At 33.4% G+C, this 17,550-nt stretch overlaps 1 protein-coding gene across 1 annotated transcript in view; it reads left to right on the top strand.

Annotated features, from left to right (window-relative positions):
• Positions 1–17,550, top strand: part of LOC137439239 (teneurin-3) — a 319,589-nt gene that overhangs the window by 48,777 nt on the left and 253,262 nt on the right. Inside the window, exon 3 of the mRNA XM_078768166.1 lies at positions 2,058–2,321. Coding sequence (XP_078624292.1) covers positions 2,058–2,321 — 264 coding nt within the window. The remainder of the gene's footprint in view (positions 1–2,057; positions 2,322–17,550) is intronic.

The following is a 17,550-nucleotide window of genomic DNA, read 5'->3' as shown; positions in this document are numbered from 1 at the left end:
ACTTGTAGGCATCTCCAACCTTATTTCTGAAGGCCTCAGAGAGCTCTTTTGATCTAGGCATGGTGACGCCGCACACTTCAACAACAAAGAGCAAACCAAACTAAATGTCTGAGGTTTAAATAACACAGGTTCCTCCAAGATACTCTCTGACAATGTTCTAATCATTTGCACCTGAGCTGGTGCACCTGATTCTAATTTTAGGTATTTGAAGTAGTGATAAATGTCGGGGTGGCCTTACTTTTTCCACATGCGAAATTTGCATTTATGTTTATTTAAATTATACAATGGACTACAAAATGTAAATGTTTCATGATATTTGTTATATTATATCACCTTTATCTATCAATATCGTTGAAATGAAGATCAAATAGCTATATGTTGAAATATGTTGAAAAAGTCAAAACTTTACATGGGGTGTACTTACTTTTTCACGTGACTGTATGTATTGTGATGAGTTTGAGAAGGTCATTTGGGGAGTTAGGGTCTGCATTTGGCCAGATTAACACTATACAGCTCATTTAATATATAATTTAGTGTCTGTGAAACATCCATCAATTAAACTAACTAATCTGTATTGTCTGGGCAAATTATTACAGAAGAGCCTCTGCAATGGTTCAGACCACTTTTAAGTAAAGCTACGTAGCTTGTATAATATTTTCAAGTTGTCTCAGAATCTACAATATTTAATTAGTGTATCTCACGATACTGGACTTTTGAAATGACGTGTGAATGCTGAGGAGGTCTTTCACGCATGCACGGTGTGTGCGGTTTCAGTGACCGACTTCTGCTAGCATGGGCACTGAAAAAGATGAACGCTATCTCAAAAAGTTGTGGACTGATTCGGATGAAATTTGGTGGACAGGTTTGGTGTGTGACAAGGACTAATTGATTCGTTTTGGTGAAGATCCGGATCTGGATAGGTGAATTTTTAAATTGATTCTTCACCATTGAGAGATGGTGCCAAAAACGATATCGAGCTCGATACGATATCTCGAAACATTGTGGACGATGTATGACAAGACAAGGTGAATGGGTTGGTTAGGCGATAAGATCAAGTCGATTCGATTTTGGTTCAGGCCTGGATCCAGATCCAGCCTTTTGAGTGGGATACAAAGCGTAAACTGTTCAGCCTGACAGTCTATGTTTGCGCTCTATCGAGTGGCATTCTCGTTTTATTTCATACTTAACCTTCTCTTGCCCCACTGAAGCAAAAGCTGCCGTGGCAGGATTGATATGCTGTTTGCTTTTTGATTGAATAACTACCGGTATTTATTTTATCTAATGTTAAAAGCAATACTAAAAATCTAGCTGTAGTTGCTTCTCCTTTTCCATTGCTTCAGCATCCCTTCCACTTGACCTCCAACCCATATTGGTGCCTCTTCACCCCCACCCCAAGCCCTCACTCCACCCCTCAAGCTCATTGCCTGAAGGCTAATTCTCAGGGACAAAGCAGCAGTCTCGCGATTATTATCACAAAGCTGCGGGGTTGTCCCTTTAAACCCCCATTTTGTTGTCTGCTGAAGATGAAAGGAGGAGGCAGGGGGCGAAATAGAAGGGGAGGGGTCCAAGGCGAGTTTCAGACATATGGAATGAATTCACTTTTACAAGTCTAATACTATGATTCCCCTTCTGGAGTTTTAGTATGTAGTTTTGCTCTCCCAGCTTCCTGCAGATGTGTGACCATGTCTATGACCTTTTCTTGTAATGTTTTGCTTATTAAATATCACACCGGCATGGAAGTTAGCTAAAGCAGCACATCTTGGACTCTTGCTTGTACCTCAATGTTAGACTCAAGCTGTTATTATTATTGCTATTATTACTATTATCTTACTTTTGAAGCCCAGAATGCAGCTCTTGCTGTCCATGGAAGGGAGTTCTATAAGCCCATGCTTTTCTGTTAATATATATTTTACTCCCAGTTTAATTTAATTTATTTAACTTCAAATTTCAATCTTCAACTTTCATCAATGTCATAAAATCAATTTCACTTTTTCACCAATTAGGCTGTCTTTCACTTATTTAATTCCCTTCCTTGTGATATTACCCACCTACCCTAGCTGCGGTCTTTTCCTCAAATGAACTGAGTCAAGATCTATCACCAGCCCAATCTCTTTCTGATCAGTCACTCGATTCAGACTCTAATGAATTTGCAGCCGGGCCTGACTCTTCTCTGCCTCCATCACCAACGTTAGGACCATTGGATTCTCCACCTGGGAATTACAGCGAAGAGGGGACAAGGCGAAGGGAGGCCTACTTGACGGAACGTGCTCCCTCGACCCTGACTCTCACTGAAAGTGAACTTGGGGGCTCAGAGAGGAATGGTAAGGCTGTTGTATGTGGAGTGGGAGGTAGTATGGGTCGTGCTGTGTTTAAAATGGGGAACATTTTGAGGTTAAGGAAAGCAAATGAAGTTTATAACTCTAACTTTAGGTGATCCTCATAAGTTGAGAACCAACAACAAAAAAAATCATGTTTTGAGGTTCGGTTTTTAGAGTTGGTCAGTATTATAATAGTATATGAGTTTAGGTAACAAAGTTAGAGGTTGCAGCCATTTTTTTTTTACAACATTACACCAACTCATTGTTTATTGATATTATCGGTTGTGGGTTTTTTTCTGACTGAACATAAACCATATTTCGAAACTTTCCAGCCTTTTCAGCCTGGTTTTTGAGACCAACCACTCCAAAATTCTATAATAACTTCATATAATGGTTGTCCTGTTTGTCATCCCATCTGAGCCTATATACCTATAATGCTGGAATCCCATGTAAAGAACAAGTCACATCTCTTACTGTCCTTGTAATTCACATAATATACCATTTATGTTTTCAAAAGTCCTGGTGGTGCATGTAAAATGATAAAGTAGACGAGTGTTTTCAACCTCTTCTGGGCCCCAATGGTGCCATCTGATGAGCAAAGAATGCAATGAATAACTAGATGGTATTCTTAGAATACTTACCCTGTGCAGTCTTGAGAAGGACTTGGTGCAAGCCAACTCTTCTGTTTTTAAGGGTTTTTTTTTTGTTCCAAGATGGCACCTGTACCACGTGACCAACGACGTCATAATTATCATTAGAACAATTCTACAGGAGGAGCCTCTCATATTCTGTACTTGTCGAATGTCAGTACTTGTCGAATTATGACGTCATAATGGAGGCACCTATGACATCATCATTAACATATCTTATTCCCCATGGGGTGTACTTGACAATGAGCCATGTTTCAATTTTTTCCATTAAGCGGTTTAGGAGATATAGAGGTGAAACTTTTTTCCAAGATGGTGTCAGTACCACGTGACCTATGACGTCATAATTATCAGCAACAAAATCTACAGGCCGAAAAAATCTACAGGAATGACGGTAAAATTTCATGTCAATCAGACCAACGGTTGCTGAGAAAATGAATTTTAAAGATGCAGACACGGCACACACACACGTACTCAACTGAATGCTTAACCTCGCTTTTCGCTTTGCGAGCGCATGGTAATAAATATGGGATCATTCGGCCCCACACCTCGCCCTCCCCTGCTAGGAGGGACGGGATGTTTTAATCGCTTATCTGTATGTCTGTCTGTCTATCTGTCCTGTCCCTTAACTTTTTTTTAACATTTGAGCTTTTGTCATCAAATTTTCAACAAACCTTTATTAGTAGAAAATTGGTAAAAATAATAATAATAATTAGGTCAAAGTGTGACAGCGCAAAGTCCTAGTAACTATAAATTGTTCTTATTAAACCGGCTGTAGCGCTTTCAAGCACGAGACCCGGGATTTTTTTTCACCCTGGTGATGAGTTCCGGGAATGTGGTTGCCCGGGGGGGGGGGGGGGGGGGGGGGCAGGAAAGCTGATTCCACCGAGGCCTCTCTCTCCCTCTGTGAGCTATTTTATAGTTTCTCGGCAGACATATTATTAAAAGTGTTCTGTGCTTTTTCGATAAATGTAGAGAACGTTTATTACGCGCGTTGTACTCTAACACCAGAGACCCCACACCAAACCTCAAAGTCCGAGTTTCATTTGTTGAATACAAAAAAAGAAAAAAATGGCTTCATTGCTGATTTCACTGAATCCGTTCATGATTTAACAATCAAAATATAAAGGCCTGAATGGATATACAATACTTTAATCGGAATGGATAAACACCAGAGGTGGGAGGCCATTAATACATAATCAGGGGCAGATATAATTAATCATTAGAGGGGATTAACTCAGGAAAATTAAGCAGCTAAATTATTACCATGTGATCAATCCATGGAGGGAGGATTAGGATTAGCTCTGCTGTCCAGACTGATGATGACTGGATGTGGGGCCTTGTGGACCAGGTGCTGTCTGCCTTTGCCTCTCTGAAGATCTCTTTACCTGTATCTCCTCTCTGGCTTGCTCTTTATCACCCTCTTTGTCATCTACTATTCCTTGTCGTACATGTTCATAATCAGATTTTAACGGATAAAAGTTTATTTTGATGAGCTTATAATAAATGACCCTGCCGAACAGTTAAGAGAAAATCAAAGTTTTCTTCTCCTTTCTTCAGTGAAATTTCTCCAAACTTACAAGACGGATCTAACACAAAAACTTTAGTTTGGGTACAAATCCTGTGCGGACGGTCTTTGCATTTTGAGATGCTTTCTGGTTTCAGATTGAAATCTAAAAGTCACATGAGTAAGTACGATGCGGCCTGTATAGCGATAATCTTTCCACCAAGAAAGAGGAGCTAAAGCAACAAAAAGAAGCAAAGGTTATACTTTTCTTTTTCGTTCTTTTTGTATGCAAGATCGAGGCTCGTGTAAGAGCTAACATTAATGACAAAAAACAAACGGACACATAAGGCGAAATAAAGGAAGTGGGAGACAAGATGGGGAGAGAGGGGGAAGCACACGAGTACAACATTTGAGAGCAGGGACATTGGGAGATCTGTGGGAGGGAGAGGGCTTGGGGGAAGGAGGCGCGGGAAGGGGGGTGGGGGGTGGAAGAGGTAAAAAACACATGGACACTGCTCGGACTTCCAGGAAAGAAGTCGGTATTTCAAAAAAGTGGATCTGGGGTGGATTAACGGGGGTAGAAAAGATGAAGGTTTTGGATGGGGAAAGATAAGAGATGGTGGTGAACAGCTGTTTTAAAGACCTGGAGGGAGGAGTGGGATTGAATAGAGTGAGGGAGTTTGTTCCAGAGGCGGGAGAAAAGAGGAATGAAGGAGTGAAGGTGAGCAGAGATTCTTGATTTTGGCAGTTTTCCCTTTAATAAGTAATTGAATGTTATACATATAACGTATTATTATGCATTAAACTTGTGATTTTATTAGAACTTTCCTTCCAACAATAATACAGTGACGATGGATGCTTTGAGAGAAAACAAGTGAGAGTTGAAATGCTTCGTAAAGGTCTCTTCTCAGTTGATCTTCCAGGTTCAAATCAGAAATTCTGTATCTTAGCTTTGTCTTCTACAGATTGAATGCATAAAACATCATCACACCAGTAGGTAGAAGTAAACATCGATAGCAAGTTTGGGCCATTTGTATACACTTCAGCTTAATCAGGAGGTGAAAAGATCTTCTGCTCCAGGTCTGTTCGTGCTTCACTCCTACCAAAGGTAGAAGAGCTTTCTTAACTGGCTTTCACTGTGATAAGTTCCATCTCAAAAGTGCCACGATCAATGTCAAACGTTCTGCCAAATCCAGTGTCCTTGAAAGATCAAACTGGAGTAGATCTCTCAGGAAATCAAAATCTATCTTGACATTTTCAAAATCGTTGAATCTGGCTGGAGATTTCCTTTTTATATTGCGATGAGAGTCCATACACCAGTTAATCATTTAAAATGTCTTTATTACAAACTTTATTGCGATGGTCATTGATAAAAACAACTTTATTCCATACTGTTCATTTGTAAATACAGCTTTATTACATACTGTTCATTTGTAAATACAGCTTTATTACATACTGTTCATTTGTAAATACAGCTTTATTACATACTGTTCATTTGTAAATACAGCTTTATTACATACTGTTCATTTGTAAATACAGCTTTATTACATACTGTTCATTTGTAAATACAGCTTTATTACATACTGTTCATTTGTAAATACAGCTTTATTACATACTGTTCATTTGTAAATACAGCTTTATTACATACTGTTGATTTGTAAATACAGCTTTATTACATACTGTTCATTTGTAAATACCGCTTTATTACATACTGTTCATTTGTAAATACAGCTTTATTACATACTGTTCATTTGTAAAAACAGCTTTATTACATACTGTTCATTTGTAAATACCGCTTTATTACATACTGTTCATTTGTAAATACAGCTTTATTACATACTGTTCATTTGTAAATACAGCTTTATTACATACTGTTCATTTGTAAATACAGCTTTATTACATACTGTTCATTTGTAAATACAGCTTTATTACATACTGTTGATTTGTAAATACAGCTTTATTACATACTGTTCATTTGTAAATACAGCTTTATTACATACTGTTCATTTGTAAATACAGCTTTATTACATACTGTTCATTTGTAAATACAGCTTTATTACATACTGTTCATTTGTAAATACAGCTTTATTACATACTGTTCATTTGTAAATACAGCTTTATTACATACTGTTCATTTGTAAATACAGCTTTATTACATACTGTTCATTTGTAAATACAGCTTTATTACATACTGTTCATTTGTAAATACAGCTTTATTACATACTGTTCATTTGTAAATACAGCTTTATTACATACTGTTGATTTGTAAATACAGCTTTATTACATACTGTTCATTTGTAAATACAGCTTTATTACATGCTGTTCATTTGTAAATACCGCTTTATTACATGCTGTTCATTTGTAAATACCGCTTTATTACATACTGTTCATTTGTAAATACCGCTTTATTACATGCTGTTCATTTGTAAATACAGCTTTATTACATACTGTTCATTTGTAAATACAGCTTTATTACATACTGTTCATTTGTAAATACAACTTTATTACATACTGTTCATTTGTAAATACAACTTTATTACATACTGTTCATTTGTAAATACAGCTTTATTACATACTGTTCATTTGTAAATACAGCTTTATTACATACTGTTCATTTGTAAATACCGCTTTATTACATGCTGTTCATTTGTAAATACAGCTTTATTACATACTGTTCATTTGTAAATACCGCTTTATTACATGCTGTTCATTTGTAAATACAGCTTTATTACATACTGTTCATTTGTAAATACAGCTTTATTACATACTGTTCATTTGTAAATACAGCTTTATTACATACTGTTCATTTGTAAATACAACTTTATTACATACTGTTCATTTGTAAATACAACTTTATTACATACTGTTCATTTGTAAATACAGCTTTATTACATACTGTTCATTTGTAAATACAGCTTTATTACATACTGTTCATTTGTAAATACAGCTTTATTACATACTGTTCATTTGTAAATACAGCTTTATTACAAGCTGTTCATTTGTAAATACAGCTTTATTACATACTGTTCAGTGTTCATTTGTAAATACCGCTTTATTATATACTGTTCATTTGTAAATACAGCTTTATTACTTACTGTTCATTTGTAAATACAGCTTTATTACATACTGTTCATTTGTAAATACAGCTTTATTACATACTGTTCATTTGTAAATACAGCTTTATTACATACTGTTCATTTGTAAATACAGCTTTATTACATACTGTTCATTTGTAAATACAGCTTTATTACATACTGTTGATTTGTAAATACAGCTTTATTACATACTGTTCATTTGTAAATACCGCTTTATTACATGCTGTTCATTTGTAAATACAGCTTTATTACATACTGTTCATTTGTAAATACCGCTTTATTACATACTGTTCATTTGTAAATACAGCTTTATTACATACTGTTCATTTGTAAATACAGCTTTATTACATACTGTTCATTTGTAAATACAGCTTTATTACATACTGTTCATTTGTAAATACAGCTTTATTACATACTGTTCATTTGTAAATACAGCTTTATTACATACCGTTCATTTGTAAATACCGCTTTATTACATACTGTTCATTTGTAAATACAGCTTTATTACATACTGTTCATTTGTAAATACCGCTTTATTACATACTGTTCATTTGTAAATACAGCTTTATTACATGCTGTTCATTTGTAAATACAGCTTTATTACATACTGTTCATTTGTAAATACAGCTTTATTACATACTGTTCATTTGTAAATACAGCTTTATTACATACCGTTCATTTGTAAATACCGCTTTATTACATACTGTTCATTTGTAAATACAGCTTTATTACATACTGTTCATTTGTAAATACCGCTTTATTACATACTGTTCATTTGTAAATACAGCTTTATTACATGCTGTTCATTTGTAAATACAGCTTTATTACATACTGTTCATTTGTAAATACCGCTTTATTACATACTGTTCATTTGTAAATACAGCTTTATTACATACTGTTCATTTGTAAATACAGCTTTATTACATACCGTTCATTTGTAAATACCGCTTTATTACATACTGTTCATTTGTAAATACAGCTTTATTACATACTGTTCATTTGTAAATACAGCTTTATTACATACTGTTCATTTGTAAATACAGCTTTATTACAAACTGTTCATTTGTAAATACAGCTTTATTACATACCGTTCATTTGTAAATACCGCTTTATTACATATTGTTCATTTGTAAATACAGCTTTATTACATACTGTTCATTTGTAAATACCGCTTTATTACATACTGTTCATTTGTAAATACAGCTTTATTACATGCTGTTCATTTGTAAATACAGCTTTATTACATACTGTTCATTTGTAAATACAGCTTTATTACATACTGTTCATTTGTAAATACAGCTTTATTACATACTGTTCATTTGTAAATACAGCTTTATTACATACTGTTGATTTGTAAATACAGCTTTATTACATCCTGTTCATTTGTAAATACAGCTTTATTACATACTGTTCATTTGTAAATACAGCTTTATTACATACTGTTCATTTGTAAATACAGCTTTATTACATACTGTTCATTTGTAAATACAGCTTTATTACATGCTGTTCATTTGTAAATACCACTTTATTACATGCTGTTCATTTGTAAATACCACTTTATTACATGCTGTTCATTTGTAAATACAGCTTTATTACATACTGTTCATTTGTAAATACAGCTTTATTACATACTGTTCATTTGTAAATACCGCTTTATTACATGCTGTTCATTTGTAAATACAGCTTTATTACATACTGTTCATTTGTAAATACAGCTTTATTACATACTGTTCATTTGTAAATACAGCTTTATTACATACTGTTCATTTGTAAATACAGCTTTATTCCATACTGTTCATTTGTAAATACAGCTTTATTACATACTGTTCATTTGTAAATACAGCTTTATTACATACTGTTCATTTCTAAATACAGCTTTATTACATACTGTTCATTTGTAAATACAGCTTTATTACATACTGTTCATTTGTAAATACAGCTTTATTACATACTGTTCATTTGTAAATACAGCTTTATTACATACTGTTCATTTGTAAATACAGCTTTATTACATACTGTTCATTTGTAAATACAGCTTTATTACATACTGTTCATTTGTAAATACAGCTTTATTACATACTGTTCATTTGTAAATACCGCTTTATTACATACTGTTCATTTGTAAATACAGCTTTATTACATACTGTTCATTTGTAAATACAGCTTTATTACATACTGTTCATTTGTAAATACCGCTTTATTACATACTGTTCATTTGTAAATACAGCTTTATTACATACTGTTCATTTGTAAATACAGCTTTATTACATACTGTTCATTTGTAAATACAGCTTTATTACATACTGTTCATTTGTAAATACAGCTTTATTACATACTGTTGATTTGTAAATACAGCTTTATTACATACTGTTCATTTGTAAATACAGCTTTATTACATACTGTTCATTTGTAAATACAGCTTTATTACATACTGTTCATTTGTAAATACAGCTTTATTACATACTGTTCATTTGTAAATACAGCTTTATTACATACTGTTCATTTGTAAATACAGCTTTATTACATACTGTTCATTTGTAAATACAGCTTTATTACATACTGTTCATTTGTAAATACAGCTTTATTACATACTGTTCATTTGTAAATACAGCTTTATTACATACTGTTCATTTGTAAATACAGCTTTATTACATACTGTTGATTTGTAAATACAGCTTTATTACATACTGTTCATTTGTAAATACAGCTTTATTACATGCTGTTCATTTGTAAATACCGCTTTATTACATGCTGTTCATTTGTAAATACCGCTTTATTACATACTGTTCATTTGTAAATACCGCTTTATTACATGCTGTTCATTTGTAAATACAGCTTTATTACATACTGTTCATTTGTAAATACCGCTTTATTACATGCTGTTCATTTGTAAATACAGCTTTATTACATACTGTTCATTTGTAAATACAGCTTTATTACATACTGTTCATTTGTAAATACAACTTTATTACATACTGTTCATTTGTAAATACAACTTTATTACATACTGTTCATTTGTAAATACAGCTTTATTACATACTGTTCATTTGTAAATACAGCTTTATTACATACTGTTCATTTGTAAATACCGCTTTATTACATGCTGTTCATTTGTAAATACAGCTTTATTACATACTGTTCATTTGTAAATACCGCTTTATTACATGCTGTTCATTTGTAAATACAGCTTTATTACATACTGTTCATTTGTAAATACAGCTTTATTACATACTGTTCATTTGTAAATACAGCTTTATTACATACTGTTCATTTGTAAATACAACTTTATTACATACTGTTCATTTGTAAATACAACTTTATTACATACTGTTCATTTGTAAATACAGCTTTATTACATACTGTTCATTTGTAAATACAGCTTTATTACATACTGTTCATTTGTAAATACAGCTTTATTACATACTGTTCATTTGTAAATACAGCTTTATTACAAGCTGTTCATTTGTAAATACAGCTTTATTACATACTGTTCAGTGTTCATTTGTAAATACCGCTTTATTATATACTGTTCATTTGTAAATACAGCTTTATTACATACTGTTCATTTGTAAATACAGCTTTATTACATACTGTTCATTTGTAAATACAGCTTTATTACATACTGTTCATTTGTAAATACAGCTTTATTACATACTGTTCATTTGTAAATACAGCTTTATTACATACTGTTCATTTGTAAATACAGCTTTATTACATACTGTTGATTTGTAAATACAGCTTTATTACATACTGTTCATTTGTAAATACCGCTTTATTACATGCTGTTCATTTGTAAATACAGCTTTATTACATACTGTTCATTTGTAAATACCGCTTTATTACATACTGTTCATTTGTAAATACAGCTTTATTACATACTGTTCATTTGTAAATACAGCTTTATTACATACTGTTCATTTGTAAATACAGCTTTATTACATACTGTTCATTTGTAAATACAGCTTTATTACATACTGTTCATTTGTAAATACAGCTTTATTACATACCGTTCATTTGTAAATACCGCTTTATTACATACTGTTCATTTGTAAATACAGCTTTATTACATACTGTTCATTTGTAAATACCGCTTTATTACATACTGTTCATTTGTAAATACAGCTTTATTACATGCTGTTCATTTGTAAATACAGCTTTATTACATACTGTTCATTTGTAAATACAGCTTTATTACATACTGTTCATTTGTAAATACAGCTTTATTACATACCGTTCATTTGTAAATACCGCTTTATTACATACTGTTCATTTGTAAATACAGCTTTATTACATACTGTTCATTTGTAAATACAGCTTTATTACATGCTGTTCATTTGTAAATACAGCTTTATTACATACTGTTCATTTGTAAATACCGCTTTATTACATACTGTTCATTTGTAAATACAGCTTTATTACATACTGTTCATTTGTAAATACAGCTTTATTACATACCGTTCATTTGTAAATACCGCTTTATTACATACTGTTCATTTGTAAATACAGCTTTATTACATACTGTTCATTTGTAAATACAGCTTTATTACATACTGTTCATTTGTAAATACAGCTTTATTACATACTGTTCATTTGTAAATACAGCTTTATTACATACCGTTCATTTGTAAATACCGCTTTATTACATATTGTTCATTTGTAAATACAGCTTTATTACATACTGTTCATTTGTAAATACCGCTTTATTACATACTGTTCATTTGTAAATACAGCTTTATTACATGCTGTTCATTTGTAAATACAGCTTTATTACATAATGTTCATTTGTAAATACAGCTTTATTACATACTGTTCATTTGTAAATACAGCTTTATTACATACTGTTCATTTGTAAATACAGCTTTATTACATACTGTTGATTTGTAAATACAGCTTTATTACATACTGTTCATTTGTAAATACAGCTTTATTACATACTGTTCATTTGTAAATACAGCTTTATTACATACTGTTCATTTGTAAATACAGCTTTATTACATACTGTTCATTTGTAAATACAGCTTTATTACATGCTGTTCATTTGTAAATACCACTTTATTACATGCTGTTCATTTGTAAATACCACTTTATTACATGCTGTTCATTTGTAAATACAGCTTTATTACATACTGTTCATTTGTAAATACAGCTTTATTACATACTGTTCATTTGTAAATACAGCTTTATTACATACTGTTCATTTGTAAATACAGCTTTATTACATACTGTTCATTTGTAAATACAGCTTTATTACATACTGTTCATTTGTAAATACAGCTTTATTACATACTGTTCATTTGTAAATACAGCTTTATTACATGCTGTTCATTTGTAAATACCGCTTTATTACATACTGTTCATTTGTAAATACAGCTTTATTACATGCTGTTCATTTGTAAATACAGCTTTATTACATACTGTTCATTTGTAAATACAGCTTTATTACATACTGTTCATTTGTAAATACAGCTTTATTACATACTGTTCATTTGTAAATACCGCTTTATTACATACTGTTCATTTGTAAATACAGCTTTATTACATACTGTTCATTTGTAAATACAGCTTTATTACATACTGTTCATTTGTAAATACAGCTTTATTACATACTGTTCATTTGTAAATACAGCTTTATTACATACTGTTGATTTGTAAATACAGCTTTATTACATACTGTTCATTTGTAAATACCGCTTTATTACATGCTGTTCATTTGTAAATACCACTTTATTACATGCTGTTCATTTGTAAATACAGCTTTATTACATACTGTTCATTTGTAAATACAGCTTTATTACATACTGTTCATTTGTAAATACCACTTTATTACATACTGTTCATTTGTAAATACAGCTTTATTACATACTGTTCATTTGTAAATACAGCTTTATTACATACTGTTCATTTGTAAATACCGCTTTATTACATACTGTTCATTTGTAAATACAGCTTTATTACATACTGTTCATTTGTAAATACAGCTTTATTACATACTGTTCATTTGTAAATACCGCTTTATTACATACTGTTCATTTGTAAATACAGCTTTATTACATACTGTCCATTTGTAAATACCGCTTTATTACATACTGTTCATTTGTAAATACAGCTTTATTACATACTGTTCATTTGTAAATACAGCTTTATTACATACTGTTCATTTGTAAATACAGCTTTATTACATACTGTTCATTTGTAAATACAGCTTTATTACATACTGTTCATTTGTAAATACAGCTTTATTACATACTGTTCATTTGTAAATACCGCTTTATTACATGCTGTTCATTTTTAAATACAGCTTTATTACATGCTGTTCATTTGTAAATACCGCTTTATTACATACTGTTCATTTGTAAATACCGCTTTATTACATACTGTTCATTTGTAAATACCGCTTTATTACATACTGTTCATTTGTAAATACAGCTTTATTACATACTGTTCATTTGTAAATACCGCTTTATTACATGCTGTTCATTTGTAAATACAGCTTTATTACATACTGTTCATTTGTAAATACAACTTTATTACATACTGTTCAGTGTTCATTTGTAAATACCGCTTTATTACATGCTGTTCATTTGTAAATACCGCTTTATTACATGCTGTTCATTTGTAAATACAGCTTTATTACATGCTGTTCATTTGTAAATACAGCTTTATTACATACTGTTTATTTGTAAATACAGCTTTAATACATACAGTTCATTTGTAAATACCGCTTTATTACATACTGTTCATTTGTAAATACAACTTTATTACATACTGTTCATTTGTAAATACAACTTTATTACATACTGTTCATTTGTAAATACAGCTTTATTACATACTGTTCATTTGTAAATACAGCTTTATTACATACTGTTCATTTGTAAATACCGCTTTATTACATGCTGTTCATTTGTAAATACAGCTTTATTACATACTGTTCATTTGTAAATACAGCTTTATTACATACTGTTCATTTGTAAATACAGCTTTATTACATACTGTTCATTTGTAAATACAGCTTTATTACATACTGTTCATTTGTAAATACAGCTTTAGTACATACTGTTCATTTGTATATACAGCTTTATTACATACTGTGTGTGTGTTTATTACATACTGTATGTACTGTGCATGTGTTAGTTTGTCGCATGTGTTAGTTTGGCGCATGTGTTAGTTTGGCGCATGTGTTAGTTTGGCACATGTGTTGGTTTGGCGAATGTGTTAGTTTGGCGCATGTGTTAGTTTGTTGCATGTGTTAGTTTGTCGCATGTGTTAGTTTGGCGCATGTGTTAGTTTGGCGCATGTGTTAGTTTGGCACATGTGTTGGTTTGGCGAATGTGTTAGTTTGGCGCATGTGTTAGTTTGGCACATGTGTTGGTTTGGCGAATGTGTTAGTTTGGCGCATGTGTTAGTTTGTTGCATGTGTTAGTTTGGCGCATGTGTTAGTTTGGCGCATGTGTTAGTTTGGCGCATGTTTTAGTTTGGCGCATGTGTTAGTTTCTTGCATGTGTTAGTTTGGCGCATGTGTTAGTTTGGCGAATGTGTTGGTTTGGCGAATGTGTTGGTTTGGCGAATGTGTTGGTTTGGCGCATGTGTTAGTTTGGCGCATGTGTTAGTTTGGCGCATGTGTTAGTTTGGCGCATGTGTTAGTTTGGCACATGTGTTGGTTTGGTGAATGTGTTCGTTTGGCGCATGTGTTAGTTTGTCGCATGTGTTAGTTTGGCGCATGTGTTAGTTTGGCGCATGTGTTAGTTTGGCGCATGTGTTAGTTTGGCGCATGTGTTAGTTTGGCGCATGTGTTAGTTTGGCACATGTGTTGGTTTGGCGAATGTGTTAGTTTGGCGCATGTGTTAGTTTGGCGCATGTGTTAGTTTGGCACATGTGTTGGTTTGGCGAATGTGTTAGTTTGGCGCATGTGTTAGTTTGCCGCATGTGTTGGTTTGGCGCATGTGTTGGTTTGGCGCATGTGTTGGTTTGGCGCATGTGTTGGTTTGGCGAATGTGTTGGTTTGGCGCATGTGTTGGTTTGCCGCATGTGTTCGTTTGGCGCATGTGTTAGTTTGGCGCATGTGTTAGTTTGGCGAATGTGTTGGTTTGGCGCATGTGTTAGTTTGGCGAATGTGTTGGTTTGGCGCATGTGTTGGTTTGGCGAATGTGTTGGTTTGGCGAATGTGTTGGTTTGGCGCATGTGTTGGTTTGGCGAATGTGTTGGTTTGGCGAATGTGTTGGTTTGGCGCATGTGTTGGTTTGGCGAATGTGTTGGTTTGGCGAATGTGTTAGTTTGGCGAATGTGTTGGTTTGGTAACTGTGTTGGTTTGACACATGTGTTAGTTTGACGAATGTGTTATTTTGGCGCATGTGTTATTCAATATACATTATCCAGCCATTGTTATCCAGCCATTCAATATACCGTGTACATCTTTATTATGTACCAGCCATTCAATATACATGTACATCTTTATTATGTACCAGCCATTCAATATACCATGTACATCTTTATTATGTACCAGCCATTCAATATACCTTGTACAGCTTTATTATGTACCAGCCATTCAATATACCGTGTACATCTTTATTATGTACCAGCCATTCAATATACCTTGTACAGCTTTATTATGTACCAGCCATTCAATATACCGTGTACATCTTTATTATGTACCAGCCATTCAATATACCTTGTACAGCTTTATTATGTACCAGCCATTCAATATACCGTGTACATCTTTATTTTGTACTAGCCATTCAAAATACCTTGTACAGCTTTATTATGTACCAGCCATTCAATATACCGTGTACATCTTTATTATGTACCGGCCATTCAATATATCGTGTTCATCATTATTATGTACCGGCCATTCAATATACCGTGTACATCTTTATTATGTACCAGCCATTCAATATACCGTGTACATCTTTATTATGAACCAGCCATTCAATATACCGTGTACATCTTTATTATGTACCGGCCATTCAATATACCGTGTTCATCATTATTATGTACCAGCCATTCAATATACCGTGTACATCTTTATTATGAACCAGCCATTCAATATACCGTGTACATCATTATTATGTGCTCGTCATTCATAAAATATATCTTTCTGATGTACTGGTTCTTCATAAAGGCATGTTTATTACATACCAATCATTGATAAAATCATCTTTATTGCATTACCAGCCATTCAGAAAAAACATGTTTTTTATATATTGGGCAATCATTTAAAAAAACATCTTTATTACGTACCAGTTATTCATAATATTTATTTGTTACATGATGGTTCTTCATAAAATCCAGCTTATTACACACTGGTCATTCACCCCCTCTGTCTTCTCCCCCCTCCCCCACCATGTGTTGCTTTTGAGACTATTCCAAATTCACAAATATACACACACATAAATTTTGACTTTTATAGGCCACAAAGCTGCACTGGTCTAAAATATGGCGAATCTGTCTCTCTCCGCCACACAGTCATTGTCAACAGAAACTGTCTTCCTGGACTCATTCCTACCTATCTCTGTCACTGCACCCTCACCATTGCCTGCTCTCTTGACACCCTCACCATTGCCTGCTCTCGCTACACCCTCATCATTGCCTGCTCTTGCTACACCCTCACCATTGACTGCTTATCGCTACACCCTCACCATTGCCTGCTCTCACTACACCCTTACCATTGCCTGCTCTCACTACACCCTCACCATTGTCTGCTCTTGCTACACCCTCACCATTGCCTGCTCTCACTACACCCTCGCCATTGCCTGCTCTCGCTAAACCCTCACCATTGCCTGCTCTTGCTACAGTGCTACACCCTCACCATTGCCTGCTCTCGCTAAACCCTCACCATTGCCTGATCTCGCTAAACCCTCACCATTGCCTGATCTCGCTAAACCCTCACCATTGCCTGCTCTTGCTACACCCTCACCATTGCCTGCTCTCGCTACGCCCTCACCATTGCCTGATCTTGCTAAACCCTAACCATTGCCTGCTCTCGTTAA

The sequence above is a fragment of the Myxine glutinosa genome, chromosome 14, assembly GCF_964187855.1.
Source record: "Myxine glutinosa chromosome 14, kmMyxGlut1.1, whole genome shotgun sequence".
Lineage (NCBI taxonomy): Eukaryota > Metazoa > Chordata > Myxini > Myxiniformes > Myxinidae > Myxine > Myxine glutinosa.
This window is presented reverse-complemented; position numbering and strand designations above follow the sequence as displayed.